Source organism: Odocoileus virginianus, chromosome 22 (genome assembly GCF_023699985.2).
Source record: "Odocoileus virginianus isolate 20LAN1187 ecotype Illinois chromosome 22, Ovbor_1.2, whole genome shotgun sequence".
Lineage (NCBI taxonomy): Eukaryota > Metazoa > Chordata > Mammalia > Artiodactyla > Cervidae > Odocoileus > Odocoileus virginianus.
Genome location: NC_069695.1, coordinates 23155792 through 23170951, shown reverse-complemented (window position 1 = coordinate 23170951; position 15160 = coordinate 23155792). Strand labels below are relative to the sequence as shown.

The following is a 15160-nucleotide window of genomic DNA, read 5'->3' as shown; positions in this document are numbered from 1 at the left end:
TGAAAACACAAAATGAAAATATGAAATACCTAAAATAGGCAAATCTATAGTGATAGGAAGTAGATTAGTGATAGGAAGTAGATTAGTAGATGAGTGACTAGGACTGAGGGATTTGGGAGGAAATAGGGGCAATTGATAATGGGCATGGGTTTCCTTTTGGGGGTTGATAAAAATTTCTAAAATTGATTGTGGTGATGGCTGCACAACTCTGGCTATGCTAAAAATCCACTGGATTGTACATTTTGAATGAGTGAATTTTATGACATGTGAATTATATCTCAATAAAGTTGTTAAAAATAATAGGCCCTTGAATCAACTAGAAGGTGAAAGGCTGATGGGCCCACACACAAAGGGGAAGAACTGGAGTGCTCCCTGCCTCGCATACTGAGTGTTTCCGGCCACTCAGGGTCTGAAAGGGGCGACAGAGACAGAGAGAGAAGTAGCTGTCCATGAGGGAGCTAATTTTACAACCTGGACAATCTTTTTAAATTACCCTTTAGAGCATTGGTGGGTCTTCCCCAGTGGCTCAGAGGTAAAGAAACCACCTGCCAATGCAGGAGATGCAAGACTCGGGTTCAGTCCCTGGGTCGGGAAGATCCCCTGGAGGAGGGAAAGGCAACCCACTCCAGCATTCTTGCCTGGAGAATCCCCATGGGCAGAGGAGCCTGGCGGGCTACAGTCCATGGGGTCACAAAGAGTTGGACACGACTGGGCGACTAAACAATGACTACAAAGTGGTGGTGACAAGGTTTCAGGTGTCATGCCCTGGTTATAGGATAGAGGGCAAATGAAGTGAAAGTTGCAGACAGGATACGTTGTTTCTCAGGAGCCAACTTGACCTTGGGCTTCCTGAGCCCCTACCATCTAACTCATTCACTGAGCACAGCATCCTAGGCAGTGAGAGCAGGTGGCTGCTTTCTATCTCTATGGGCATAATTTATAGTTCCCACACAAACTAAAAATAAAAATGAATCACATGTTTATGTATCATCCAGAAAAGTCAGAATGAATGTGCACCAAAATTTTATAAGTGGTCCATTTATAGATAATTAATTTATAGGTTATTTATAATATATAATATAATTATAAATTAATTTATAATTTATAGATAATTAAACTTTAAAAATATTTTTTCTGAAGTTTTAAACCAATTAACATCTATTGCCTATAGAGAAGGGTATTGGATTTCCTTTCCTCTTAATAAAAGATATACAAGGACTTCCCTGGTGGTGCAGTGGATAAGAATCCGCCTGCCAATGTAGGGGACACAGGTTCAAGCCCTGGTCCAGGAAGATTCCACATGTTGCAGGGCAACTAAGCTGATGTGCCACAACTATTGAGTCCTTTCACCGAGAACCTGTGCTCCACAACAAGAGAAGCCACATCAGTGAGAAGCCCACGCATTGCAAGGAAGAGTAGCCCCTGCTCACTGCAACTAGAGAAAGCCCGTGTATAGCAATGAAGACCCAGCGCATCCAAAAATAAATAATTCAAAAACAATCAATAAAAAGGATATATGAGAATTTCCCATAAATGACAGGTTATACTTTCATTTCTATCAAACCTAAAAGCACAGCAGAGGGTCTTTAAAGATATGAAACCATAAGGACCAAAGAGAACAGAAGCAAAAGAAACACAACAAAAGATTTCAACTGGAAAGCAAATGGATCAGCAATGACCGCACAGAATTGAGAAAGCTGAATCCCATGTTAAGTTTTGGAAACAACCAGTTTACACAGTAAACCACATACCTCCCCCAAAGGCACTACAAAGTTGGGCTCCAGGTATGAGGATAAAGGTGAGGCTAGAAACAGGAGGATTAACTGAAATTCTCTTTTAAGAATCAGATAAGTCACAGAGCCCTTCCCCAAGTCCAAGCAGGTAACTGTATCTCCTGCATCTGTAGAAAGCTGGACAGCCATAGTCGTCCCGGGGGGAGTGGGGCGGGGGCAGGGGTGGGGTGAGGGGAAAGCGGTACCAGTCTGCAAACTGAGGATCAGATGAGCATTTTATATACTGAGTCCACCCACTGCCAAACGGCTTTTCCAGCTCAGCTGCCGAACAAATGGTAACCCGTTTTCCACCATCAAGAGAGAAGGTCAGAAGATTTTCCTCTGAAGAATCTAACCAGCCCAAGAGGAAAGTCTTAACATACCAACACTGAGCACTCCTTAGTGAAATGGCCCCCAGGTGGCAGGCCTCACCACGAGATCAGAGCTTCTTATCAGATTTATGGGGCATTGCTCTTAAGTAAGACCAGACAACCAGGATCACCAGACAGCTGAGGAATATCTCAGACTCAAAAGATAGGGACTGAAACAAACAAACAAATGAAAAGCAATCTGGAGAAAAAAGAGTTTCTAGAGGGAGAAAAAGGTGTTTAAACATATGTTTCATTAATATATTCTGAGACAGAAGAGAACACATGTCTAAATCAATAACAGGCAAATATAAAAATATATTTTTACCCCATGAGTTGAAAACTTATGTCCGTACAAAAAAATCTGCATATACATGTTTTTGACAGCTTTATTCATAATTGCCAAAACTGGAAACAACCTAGATGTTCTTCAAAGGGTGAACAGATAAACTGTGGTATATCCTTACAGTGGACTATCATTCACTGATAAAAAAAGAAACAAGTCATCAAGCTACCACAAGACACAGAGGAAATACAAACGTATATTGTTAAGTGAAAGAAGACAGCTTAAAATGACTACATATTTATATGATTCCAGCTATATTAACACTCAGGAAAAGACAAAACTACAGAGACAGTGTAAAGATCAGAGGTTGCCAGGGGCTTGTGGGGAGGAAGAATGACTAGGTGGAGCACAGGAAATTTTTAGGGCAATGAAACTCTTCTGTATGATACAGTCATGACAGACACATGACATTAAACTTTTGTTAAAACCCATATAAGATGTACAATACTAAGAGTGAATCCTAATGTAAACTATGAACTTTAGTTCGTAATAAAGTATCAGTGTTCATTCATGAATAACTCATTCATCAAACAAATATACTATACTAATGCAAGATATTAAGAATAGGGGAAACTATGGGGGAGGCAGAACTGCAGTGGGTATCCAGGAGCCCTCTGTACTTCCTGCTCCATTTTTATGTAAACCTAAAATTGTTCTAGAAAACAAAGCTTACAGTTGTGTGTGGGTTTTTTTTTTTTTTTTTTTTTTTTTTTTTGCTTCCCTGCACAGTATATGGGATTCTAGTTCCCCAACCAGGGATCAAACCTGTGCCCCCCGCAATAGAAGTGCAGAGCCTTTCCAGTGGACCACCAGAGAAGTCCCTAGAAAACAAAGTTTATAAGCTAAAATAAGACAAAACAACCAATGAAGATGAAGCACTCTTTAAAACACCTGCTAAATTAGCAATGAAACTGCTACTCTTACACTTCAAGGGGAACTATTATTGGAAGACTCCTCTGGGAAGTCATTATGAAAGTATAACTTTCAACTGAGCAATTTTACTCTTGGAAATCTACCGTGAGATAAAAGCACAAAGTATGATGGAGAAAAATCCACAGTACCAAGTAAAAAAATGGATCTCATCTAAATTACCCAATAGGCAAATAGTTAAGTAAATTATGGTATATCATCAGATGACATCAGGTGAAAGTGAAAGTGTTAGTTACTCAGTCATGTCCGACTGTTTGTGAGCCCACCAGGCTCCTCTGTCCATGGGATTCTCCAGGCAAAAATACTGGAGTGGGTTGTCATTTCCTCCTCCAGGGGATCTTCCCGACCCAGGTAGTGATTTTATTTTATAAAAATTACCATCATAACTATTTAGGAACATCATTTAGAAAATTTTTCATGAGAGAAATACTAATTTTAAAATCAAGATACAAAATTATATATGCAATTATAATTATTAAAAAATTTCTGGCTTTTCCAGTAAGTGGCCTGAGCTGACCCCTAAAAATGGTGCACTATTCACTAGACCCAGAAAACCCCACAAAATCATGCAAATCAAGAGGTTCAAATCTTCGTGTTCACTTTAAGAACACTTGTGAAACTGCCCAGGCCATAAAGGGCATGCATATCCGAAAAGCCACCAAGTATCTGAAATATGTCACTTTAAAGAAGCAGTGTGTGCCATTCCGTCATTACAACGGTGGAGTTGGTAGGTGTGCACAGGCCAAACAGTGGGGCTGGACGCAGGGTCGGTGGCCCAAAAAGAGTGCTGAATTTTTACTACACATGCTCAAAAATGCAGAGAGTAATGCTGAACGTAAGGTCTTAGATGTAGATTCTCTGGTCATTGAGCACATCCAAGTGAACAAAGCCCCCAAGATGCGGCACAGGACTTACAGAGCTCACGGTCGGATCAACCCCTACATGAGCTGTCCCGGCCACATTGAGATGATCCTTACTGAAAAAGAACAGATTGTTCCTAAACCAGAGGAGGAGGTTGCACAGAAGAAAAAGATATCCCAGAAGAAACTGAAGAAACAAAAACTTATGGCCTGGGAATAAATGCTGCAGAAAATAAATGCAAATAAAAGTAAAAAAAAAAATTCTGTAAAATGCTGTGTGAAGTTGATGGAATTATAGATTCCCTTTTTCCTCTATTTTTCAAACTTTCTAAAATGTTATATTTGATTTAAACAAGGAAAGGGTTTGAAGTGATAAGGCAAATTGCATTGTGGGAATTACTTTAATGTAATATTGGATTTAGTAATGTCCCTTGGACTGCAAGGAGATCCAACCAGTCCATCCTAAAGGAGATCAGTCCTGGGTGTTCATTGGAAGGACTGATGCTGAAGCTGAGACTCCAATACTTTGGCCACCTCATGCGAAGAGTTGACTCATTTGAAAAGACCCTGATGCTGGGAAGGACTGGGGGCAGGAGGAGAAGGGGAACGACAGAGGATGAGATGGCTGGATGACATCAGCGACTCAATGGACACAAGTTTGGGTGAACTCCGGGAGCTGGTGATAGACAGGGAGGCCTGGCGTGCTGCGATTCACGGGGTTACAAGGAGTCAGACACGACTGAGCAACTGAACTGAACTGAACTGAACTGAACTGAATGTCTCAATGATACTTTCTTACCCTGTGGAAGACTTAAACCTTAAAGGCTTACTTTTACAATAAGTTTTTTCAGAAGAATTCGAGAAATATGGAGTTAGTTGTAGATAATTGACTTTATAGGACATGTATTCAGTTGTACAGGAACTATTACTGTTATAAAGTGACTATTGGGATATTCTAATGTTCATTAATTTCAAATTTCCAAAAGTCTTGAATTAACTTAAAAAAAATCATTAGTCTTGGTACTAAGACAATCTGAATTTACAATATATAACTGATCAGTTTCTGGTCCGAGGGTGACATACACATCTTTTTTATATGACTTCTGACTGCCACTCTATTCATTCAAATCTAGGCTCTGAAGATCATAATTCCTCTATGTTATAACACAATGTGACTGGTGTTTTCTCCCTTGCCTGTTTTTGTAGTTGGTGTTACAAATTGCTCAAGGCTTAGTAATCTGACTTAAACATTCTCAGAACACTTGATACTAGAACATTTTAACTTAGAACATCTCACACTGTGTTCTCAGTGCTGCCAAGAACCAAGAATTCAGGTACTAGCTGAAACTGTGCTAAGTGCTAAATGTAAAATCTTCCGTGGTTACTGCTAAACTTCACGTTTTGAGGAGAAAGCTGCCGTAGGCTCTGCAAACTACACTCTACAAGCCTAAAAGGCATCGGTACTAAATAAAAAGTCATCTGTCATAGCTACTTAATGAGTTTCAGCAGGCCTCATGAGTTTTTATTGTTTTAGCAACAGACCCTAGAAAAGGAGAATGTTTTCTGCACTTCATTATCCAGCCAATTTCCCATCCTCAGTTCATTTCAGAGGACAACCTATTGACTGATTAGTCGTGATTTCTGTCGGGAACACTTTAATCCGAAATAGGTTCCATCCTTTCTTGTTTTCCCTCATCTTCCTTACTTCCACTGTCTCACACGTTTATTGAGCAAACTCAGTGTACTGAATGCAGAGTTACAGAGATAAAATAGGTTGTCCCTGCTCTTGAGAGGCCCAAAACAGAATTAGGCAGAGACCAGTCAAGGAGCATAACGGCCCAGAGGTTCACCCAGTGTGATAAGGGATAGGGTGGTACCATGTGGGATGGCATGATGGGGGTAAAAGGGAGCTGAGTTTTGTGGGATTCAGTTTGGGATGATCTTAGGACATCCAGGCATGTGGAACTCCTTGTAGGCACTCCTAGTAGGCACTCTGAGGCGTCTGAGAAAAAAGGTCCAGAGTAGGGGTAGAAATTTGTGAGTCAGTGGTATAGAGGTAACGAGATCATCGAGGAGAGATGAGTGGCCCAAGGACAGAATTCTGCGTAAGGTGGGGGATGAGTCAGTCAGTCAGTCAGTCAGTCAGTCGGTTCAGTTGCTCAGTCGTGTCCGACTCTTGATGAGTAGCAGCAAGCAAAGCTCTTGAGGGGAAGGAAAGAAGAAACCCGAGGAGAGCAATACCTACAAACAAAGTGAAGCCGGCTGTAAGAGGGAGGTCAACTGTATCATAAACTCAGATGCGTCCAATAAGACGGGGATGGGAATGGGACACTGTGCATGGAGACTTGGCCAGAGCACCCTCATGAGCTTCATGGGAGGTAAATCATATGACACTATGAGGAACTGGTGACAAGCCAGGAGCACGTGCTCAAAAACTCAGCTGTGAAGGGAAAGAGAGATATGTGGCCACGGTGGCGAGGCATGTAGAGTCCAAAGAATCAGCATCATCTCTTCTTTCTTTATTTTTCTCTCCTTGCATCCTTCCCTTTGGTTTTATCTCATCGTCCTTTCTCTCCCTCTCTCTCTCTTTATTCTTTCCTTCTTTTTATAGGAAGACCAGAGATGAAATAGGTTTAAGGTATAGGCAAGGAAAACAGTTTAGAGGCAAATGTTGAAAAGAGAGCAGGAGTGGACTTCCCTTGTGATCCAGGGATTGGGAATCTTCATGGCAATGCACCCAGATTCGATCCCTGGTCCAGGAGGATTCCACTTGTCAGGGGCAGTCGAGCCTGTACACCACAACTACTGAACCTGAGCCCTAGAGCCCAGCTTCTGCCACAAGAGAAGCCGCTGCAATGAGAGCCCCATGCACAGCAGACAGCAGCCATCAATTGCCACAACTAGAAAAAAAAGCCCATGCACAGCAACAAAGACCCAGCGCAGCCAAAAATACATAATAAATTAAAATGTGGAAAAAGAAAAGAAAGCAGGAAGAAGGTATCACAAACAAATTCCTCATCTCAGGAATCAGAAGCGGTTGGGATCCGGTATTCACTGCACGAAGCCTTCTTTTTTTTCCTTTGTGATGCAGAAGCAAGTTCATTTTCAGATAGCTAAGAAGAGAACAGGAATGGTAAAGTGAGAGAAGAAAGTTTAGGGAGGGCAGCCGTGAGATGTACTTGGAGAGGAGCCAACTTGGGGTCATGTAGGAATTCAGAACAGACTTCCTAGCAGAGGAAAGAGATCATGAATGTAGTTATATCACCAATTGCTCTAGCCGTGTGAATTTTTCCAGCAAAAGCCAACAACCCGGATGCAAAAGGAGAGGAAAGTAGATGGTTGGAGGGTCAGGTATTGATAAAACCCAGAGAATGTGTCTTGAAAGCACTGAAGATGTGTCTTGAAAACACTGAAGCTAGGGTGTGTTTCCCATAGAAGAGATAGGGCTGCAAAGGAAGGTAAGGTTAAGAAAGACAGGTCAACAGGAGGACTGACTCAGCAGGAATAAGTATATAAAAGAGGACAGATGCCTACAGGCATTCAACCCAAGATGAGTTCAGTATCAAACAGGATGGAGGTGAGGGAGAGACCTCAAGAGCCTAATCAGACCACCTAAAGCCATTCCAAACAGAAGAGACTCTCTCTTGTCTTTCAAGACCACCAGAAGGGTGGTCCACATCAGAGGTCAGGGAATCTTTTCTGTAAAGGACCAGATAGTAAAGAGTGCAGCCTTTGATGGCACAATTATTCAACTCTGCCACTGTAGCTTAAAAGCAGCCACGGACAATATGCACATGAATGAGCATGGCTCATGAAGCACGAAACTTCATTTTCAAAAACAGACAGTGAAAATGGATTAAATATCTAAATGTAAGACCAGAAACTATAAAACTCCTAGAGGAGAACATAGGCAAAACACTCTCTGACATAAATCACAGCAGGATCCTCTATGACCCACCTCCCAGAATATTGGAAATAAAAGCAAAAATAAACAAATAGGACCTAATGAAACTTAAAAGCTTTTGCACAACAAAGGAAACTATAAGCAAGGTGAAAAGACAGCCTTCAGAATGGGAGAAAATAATAGCAAATGAAGAAACAGACAAAGGATTAATCTCAAAAATACACAAGCAACTCCTGCAGCTCAACTCCAGAAAAATAAATGACCCAATCAAAAAATGGGCCAAAGATCTAAACAGACATTTCTCCAAAGAAGACATACAGATGGCTAACAAACACATGAAAAGATGCTCAACATCACTCATTATCACAGAAATGCAAATCAAAACCTCACTGAGGTACCATTACACGCCAGTCAGAATGGCTGCTATCCAAAAGTCTACAAGCAATAAGTGCTGGAGAGGGTGTGGAGAAAAGGGAACCCTCTTACACTGTTGGTGGGAATGCAAATTAGTACAGCCACTATGGAGAACAGTGTGGAGATTTCTTAAAAAACTGGAAATAGAACTGCCATATGACCCAGCAATCCCACTCCTGGGCATACACACCAAGGAAACCAGATCTGAAAGAGACACGTGTACCCCAATGTTCATCACAGCACTGTTTATAATAGCCAGGACATGGAAGCAACCTAGATGCCCATCAGCAGACGAATGGATAAGGAAGCTGTGGTACATATACACCATGGAATATTACTCAGCCATTAAAAAGAATTCATTTGAATCAGTTCTAATGAGATGGATGAAACTGGAGCCCATTATACAGAGTGAAGTAAGCCAGAAAGATAAAGACCAATACAGTATACTAACGCATATATATGGAATTTAGAAAGATGGTAATGATAACTTATATGCAAAACAGAAAAAGAGACACAGATGTACAGAACAGACTTTGGGACTCTGTGGGAGAAGGCAAGGGTGGGATGATCTTAGAGAACAGCATCGAAACATGTATACTATCAAGGGTGAAACAGATCACCAGCCCAGGTTGGATGCATGAGACAAGTGCTCAGGGCTGGTGCACTGGTAAGACCCAGAAGGATGGGATGGAGAGGGAGGCAGGGTCGGGATGGGGAACACATGTAAATCCATGGCTGATTCATGTCACTGTATGGCAAAAACCACTACAATATTGTAAAGTAATTAGCCTCCAACTAATAAAAATAAATGGAAAAACAAAAACAAAAACAGATGGTGAACTGCATTCAGTCTAGGACCAGTTTGTTAACCCGTGTCCTAGACTATTTTCTTTGGGGGGATTTGTTCCTTTTTATTGATTGTAAGAATGCTTTATACACAGAGTATTAACACTTTGTCTATTTATACACACTATCTTATTTATATTTCTCATTTGGGATATTTGGGGGAAATGTAAAAGTTTAAAAAATACATGTTCACGTAGTCAAATCTATCAATCGTTTCCTTGTTTTTGACTTTATAATCAGGATTAGAATGGTCTTCCCTATACCAATATTACATTTTTTCCCCTATAACTTTTACATGTAGTATGTGTGTGTGACAGATTAGAACAGAGACTCTGGAGCCGGGATGCCTTGGTTTATAGTGCCTGTGATGGTGGTGGTGGTTTCGTCCCTAAGTGGTGTCCGACTCTTTGCAACTCCCTGGACTACAGCCCATCAGGCTTCTCTGTCCATGGGATTTTCCAGGCAAGAATACTGGAGTGGGTTGCCATTTCCTCCTCCAGAGCATCTTCCCAACCCAGGGATCGAACTCACGTCTCCTACACTGCAGGTGGGTGCTTTACCACTGAGCCATAGTGCCTGTAGTCCCATCATTATCTTTCTAAGCATCCACTGCTCTAACTGTAAAACTGCAGGGGGGGACCACTCCTAATTTATAGCGCTGTTTCAAAGACTGAATGAGTAAAATCTGTGCAAAATAATAAAAAGTGCTTCAATCGGGGCTTGAAACATAGTACAAGCTAAATGTTAGCTATTGTTATTTTGGAATCTTTAATTCATATGAAATTTCTGATTTAAAAAGTGAATCTGAAGTCAAATTCTATTTTTCCCTCCACTTATCTAAATCCACCTCCTACCACATTTTCTCAATCTAACTTCCAAAATGTAACCAATATTTTCACGGTTTTTCTCTTTCAACTCTTGTTACAGGGTGGTATATTTTTTAGTTTACAAATAAAAATTGTACTTCACTGAATGTATATCCTTGGTGTTCATATTTTAGTCCTTGGCTAAAAGGTCAAGCTAAAAGGTTTATTATTATATGTTGTCATCCAAACAGCTAAGTTCTGAGACTTCCCTGGTAGTCCAGTTGTTAAGACTTTGCACTTCCAATGCAAGGGGTGCAAGTTTGATCCCTGGTAGCAGAGCTAAGATCCTGGTGGTGCCTGCCAATGCAGGAGCTACAGGAGATTCAGGTTTGATCCCTGGGCTGGGAAGATCCCTTGGAGAAGGGAATGGCAACCCACTCAAGTATTCTTGCCTGGAGAATTCCATGGACAGAGGAGCCTGGCAGACTACAGTCCATGAGGTCAGAAAGAGTTGGACATGAATAAGCAACTGAGCTTGCTTTCAGCAATCAAAAACCCCAAACAACAGCTAAGTTCTTTTTTCTCTTTTATTGAGTCACATGAGCTAATGTATTAAAGCAAGGGTCCAGTGAGGTCCATGAGGTCTGGGCACGTCTAACTCTGGGCCTGTCCCCCTCCAACCTAAGAACCCTGGTCTTTTTCAGGTCCTCCCAGCTATCAGCCTCCAAGAACCTTCACATATTCTCAAGTGCACTTTCCCAATTCTCCTCTAGCTTTGTCTCACTTTTTCTTTTCATCTCAACACAGACAGTACCTCCTGAGGAACATTCTTAAATCTCCAATATAAATTATGTGCTCCCTGTTACTCTTTGCCTTTCTGGTGTTCATCCCAATTATAAATCATACAGTTAATTAATTATAGTCTAATATGTTTATCAATGTCTTCTGTTTGAGTAAGAACTGACTGAATATTGGTTGAGTTAATGAATAGAAAATTTAAATAGTAAGTACTACAAATATTACTAGTGAAATAAAAACATCACCAACTTGCTTTCCACAGATGTGAAATTTAAGGTCACTCAAATGGAAATATGTTTAATCTATTTGTGAAAAAAATGTTAAGATCTTTTTTTTGGTCATGCATGTGGCATGTGGGGTCTTCCCTGAACCCATGCACCCTGCATTGGGAGCTCGGAGTCTTAACCACTGGACTACTAGGGAAGTCCAAAATTTTAAGATCTTTACCTCATAAGCATTTGTATGAGCATAAACCATCATTTGAATGAACTGCTGGCAAATAATTAACATGTAGCAATAGCATCTAGTTGTATACAAATATATATACATACAGAAAGAAAATATACACACATATATAAAGAAAAAACATATCTTTCTAAATATTCTATAAATCAACATTTTCATGAATTCAAAACTAGCCTTTTCTCCCTTTAGTCTGCTTTGAAGTTTTACTATTGTCAATACATCATCCACGCATTTATCTATTACTGGTCTGTTCCTCCGGGAATTTACAGCCAAGTGAGACACATGCTAACTGGCTATCATGGCCAAGGAGCAGCACACACAGAATTAAAAACAGCAGGCTGCCTGCTGTCTTGAGAAGTCAAGAAGGCTTTTTGGAAATGATGTGCTTAGGACTTTGTGTGTTAGTCGCTCAGTCATGTCTGACTCTGCAACCCTATGGACTATAGCCCGCCAGGCTCCTCTGTCCTTAGAATTCTCCAGGCAAGAATACTGGAGTGGGTAGCCATTCCCTTCTCCAGGGGATCTTCCCGACTCAGGGATTGAACCCAGGTCTCCTGAATTGCAGGCGGATTCTTTACCCTCTGAGCCACCTGAGACTTTAATTCTCCATATTTTAACTATCTATAAAGAGGGACGTTTGCTGAAAAGATCTTGAAAAAATATCAAAAGATAGTAAATCTCATTTATTTGTAATTTCTTGTGAAACAAAAACTTTGACATTTGTAAAGAATGCCTTTATTCATTTTGTCAGCTGTCTTCCGTGACCACTAGATTTGAGTTGACTGCAGTGCAGCAGAAGCTGACTAGAGGCTCAGCAAACCCATCTCTCTCCCTGCAGACGTGGGAGAACACTTCCTGGTTCTCACCGCAGAAGGTGCCTGACACAGTGGCCAAGACAGTTAAGGGCTGTGTACCTTCCCGTGCTCTTCTTCCTTCTAGAGCAATCTTGGCAGCTGGAATCAGAAGATGGCAGTTGAACAAGACGGAAGGAGACCGGATCCCTGAGCAAATGTGAAGACCTCGCCACGATGGACTGAAGTGTCAGCAAGTAACTAATGAAGCTGCTGAAGAGCTGAGGATATTTGTTAAAGCAGTCAGCTCATTTGGATGAATCACGACACTATGAGGGCAGCACACAGTCACTCAGACTATAAAGAAGACGATGATGACAGCTACTCTTAGTCCCTTTTCTAATACCCACCTCCCTTCTTTGCTAATAGGATTCGGATTCTGTTCAGCATGCTAATAAATACAGCTCCAGCCAAAGGATTTTGACTGCTCTAATGTGCTAAGTCACTTGAGTCGGGTCCAACATTTTTGCGACTTCACAGACTGTAGCCCGCCAGGCTCCTCTGTCCATAGGATTCTCTAGGCAACAATACTGGAATGGTTGCCATTTCTTCCTCCAGGGAGGCTTCCTGGCCCAGGGATTGAACCCGTGTCTCTTATATCACCTGCACAGCACCACCTGGTCTAAGCTCATCTTGAAAACCCTGTTCCCCACCTTTAGCCTTCCCAGGAGTGAGGCACGGCCATGCAGCCAGGTGACCTCAGGGGAGTGGGTTTCAGGGGTTTCTGGGGAAGGTTTTCCTCTCCTGATAAAAGTGGGCCTACATGGATGACATCACTCTCATCCCTTCTTCCTTCTCCTTCACTCACAAAGTGACCTACATTCTGAACTAAGATAATAAAATGCGTTCTGAACTAACAGAGGATGTTTGCCAATGCCATAAATCTGTGGGCTGATATGGGATAATCATGGAAAGAAGAGTGTGTACTCCATCTAAAGGCATTCAAAGATAATTTTTTATTTAAACACTGACATGACAAAATGAAAGCCTCAATGGACCATGGCCAGTCAGATCATGAAATCTGAAACATAAAGGGCTATTAATTTAACACTAACTCTTAATATTTTTGTCATCATTTACTGTTTCCCAGATAGCTCAGTGGTAAAGAATTTGCCTGCCCGCACAGGAGATGTGGGTTTGATCCATGGATCGGGAAGATCCCCTGGAGTAGGAAATGGCAACCCACTCCAGTATTCTTGCCTGGAGAATCCCATAGTCAGAGGAACCTGGTGGGTACGGTCCATGGGATCACAAAGAGTTGGACATGACTTAGTGACTAAACAACAACAACAACTGAATATATTAATAGCTTATCCCTCACACTTTGTTCATGTGTTTCTTTAAATCAGTATAATGCACTGGCTAAAAGCTTAGGTTTTGCAGTCAGACTACCCAGATTCAGATCCTGGCTCTGGTATTTACCATGTGAACTTGAAAGTGTTAGTCACTAATTCGTGTCCGACTCTTTGCGACCCCATGGACTGTAGCCTGCCAAGCTCCTCTGTCCATGGGATTCTCCAGGCAAGAATACTGGAGTGGGTTGCCATGCCCTCCTCCAGGGGATCTTCCTAACCCAGGGATCGAACTCCGGTCACCTTCATCACAAGTGGATTCTTTACTGCCTGAGTCACAGAGAAGCCCTGTGTGAACTTAAATGCTACTAAGCTTCGTCCATTTTTTTCATTATTAAAATGTAGATAATAATAACATGCTTCTGAGGACGGTGATAAGGATTAAATGACACAGTTATTATCAGGTTCTGAGAAGAGTACTCAGCACATATGCTTAATAAATAAAAGCTTTTATCTTTACTCCAGATTTCATCTACACAGCTTCAAGCAGTGAAATAATCCATTTTCTGAGAGGGGAGATCTCTGCTTCTTCTGAGTGCAAGTGTGCTTTATGTTCAGGGCCTCCTGGTGAGTGAACTAAAGAATAATTAAGATTGTGTGACAGCCTTTGGACTGCCTGGGTTTTAAGCAGGGTTAAAATAACATCACAGCTAAGTTGTTTTAAGTCGAGGATTAGAGTCAATGACTCAGAGTCAAGGGCGGGCTGAGAGGACAGCGGTGGCTGCGCCCTCTCATCCCTGTGAACTCTTCGGCCCTGGACGTGTGGACTCTGGAGCCTCACCCCGACAAGATGATAAAGAGACAAGAGCAAGTAATGGCCACAGATGATAATCCTCCCAGCGGCAGCGAGTCGGGCTCCGCTCCCACCCCTCCATTCACCTCCCCCATGCTTCTCAGAAACGGATTATCCACCATCACAAGGACACAGCCCACCTTCACATCTCGGCAAGTGCTACTCCCTTCCCTAAAAAATCCATCAGCAGGCAAGAGAGACTCCAGGTCATGAAAATGATTGCAGTACAGAGGCACTCAAAAAAATTTTTTAACTTTATGCCCTTGGACTGCAAGGAGATCAAACCAGTGGGTCCCAAAAGAAATCAATCCTGAATATTCACTGGAAGGACTGATGCTGAAGCTGAAGCTCCAATACTTTGGCCACCTGATGGGAAGAGCCAACTCAACAGAAAAGACTCTGATGCTGGGAAAGATTGTGGGCAGTAGGAGAAGGGGATGCCAGAGGATGAGGTGGATAGATAGCATCACCAACTCAATGGATGTGAGTTTGAGCAAGCTCCGGGAGATGAAGGACAGGAAAGCCAGGTGTGCTGCAGTCCATGGGGTTGCAAAGAGTTGGACACTGAGCAACTGAACAACAACAATATATGCCCTTACTGTTGTCACTGGAATCAGAACAAGGTTGACTGATAAAAATGCTTAATGTGTGATAA

At 41.8% G+C, this 15160-nt stretch overlaps 2 protein-coding genes across 6 annotated transcripts in view; one reads left to right on the top strand and one right to left on the bottom strand.

The window, feature by feature from the left end:
- The window catches only part of GREB1L (GREB1 like retinoic acid receptor coactivator), a 246567-nt gene that overhangs the window by 197944 nt on the left and 33463 nt on the right, over positions 1-15160 (bottom strand). The window lies entirely within an intron of this gene.
- LOC110130038 (large ribosomal subunit protein uL22-like) lies at positions 3927-4516 on the top strand. The gene has a single exon (XM_070453041.1). It carries the CDS (start codon positions 3942-3944, stop codon positions 4494-4496), a length of 555 nt encoding a protein of 184 aa, XP_070309142.1. The 5' UTR covers positions 3927-3941; the 3' UTR covers positions 4497-4516.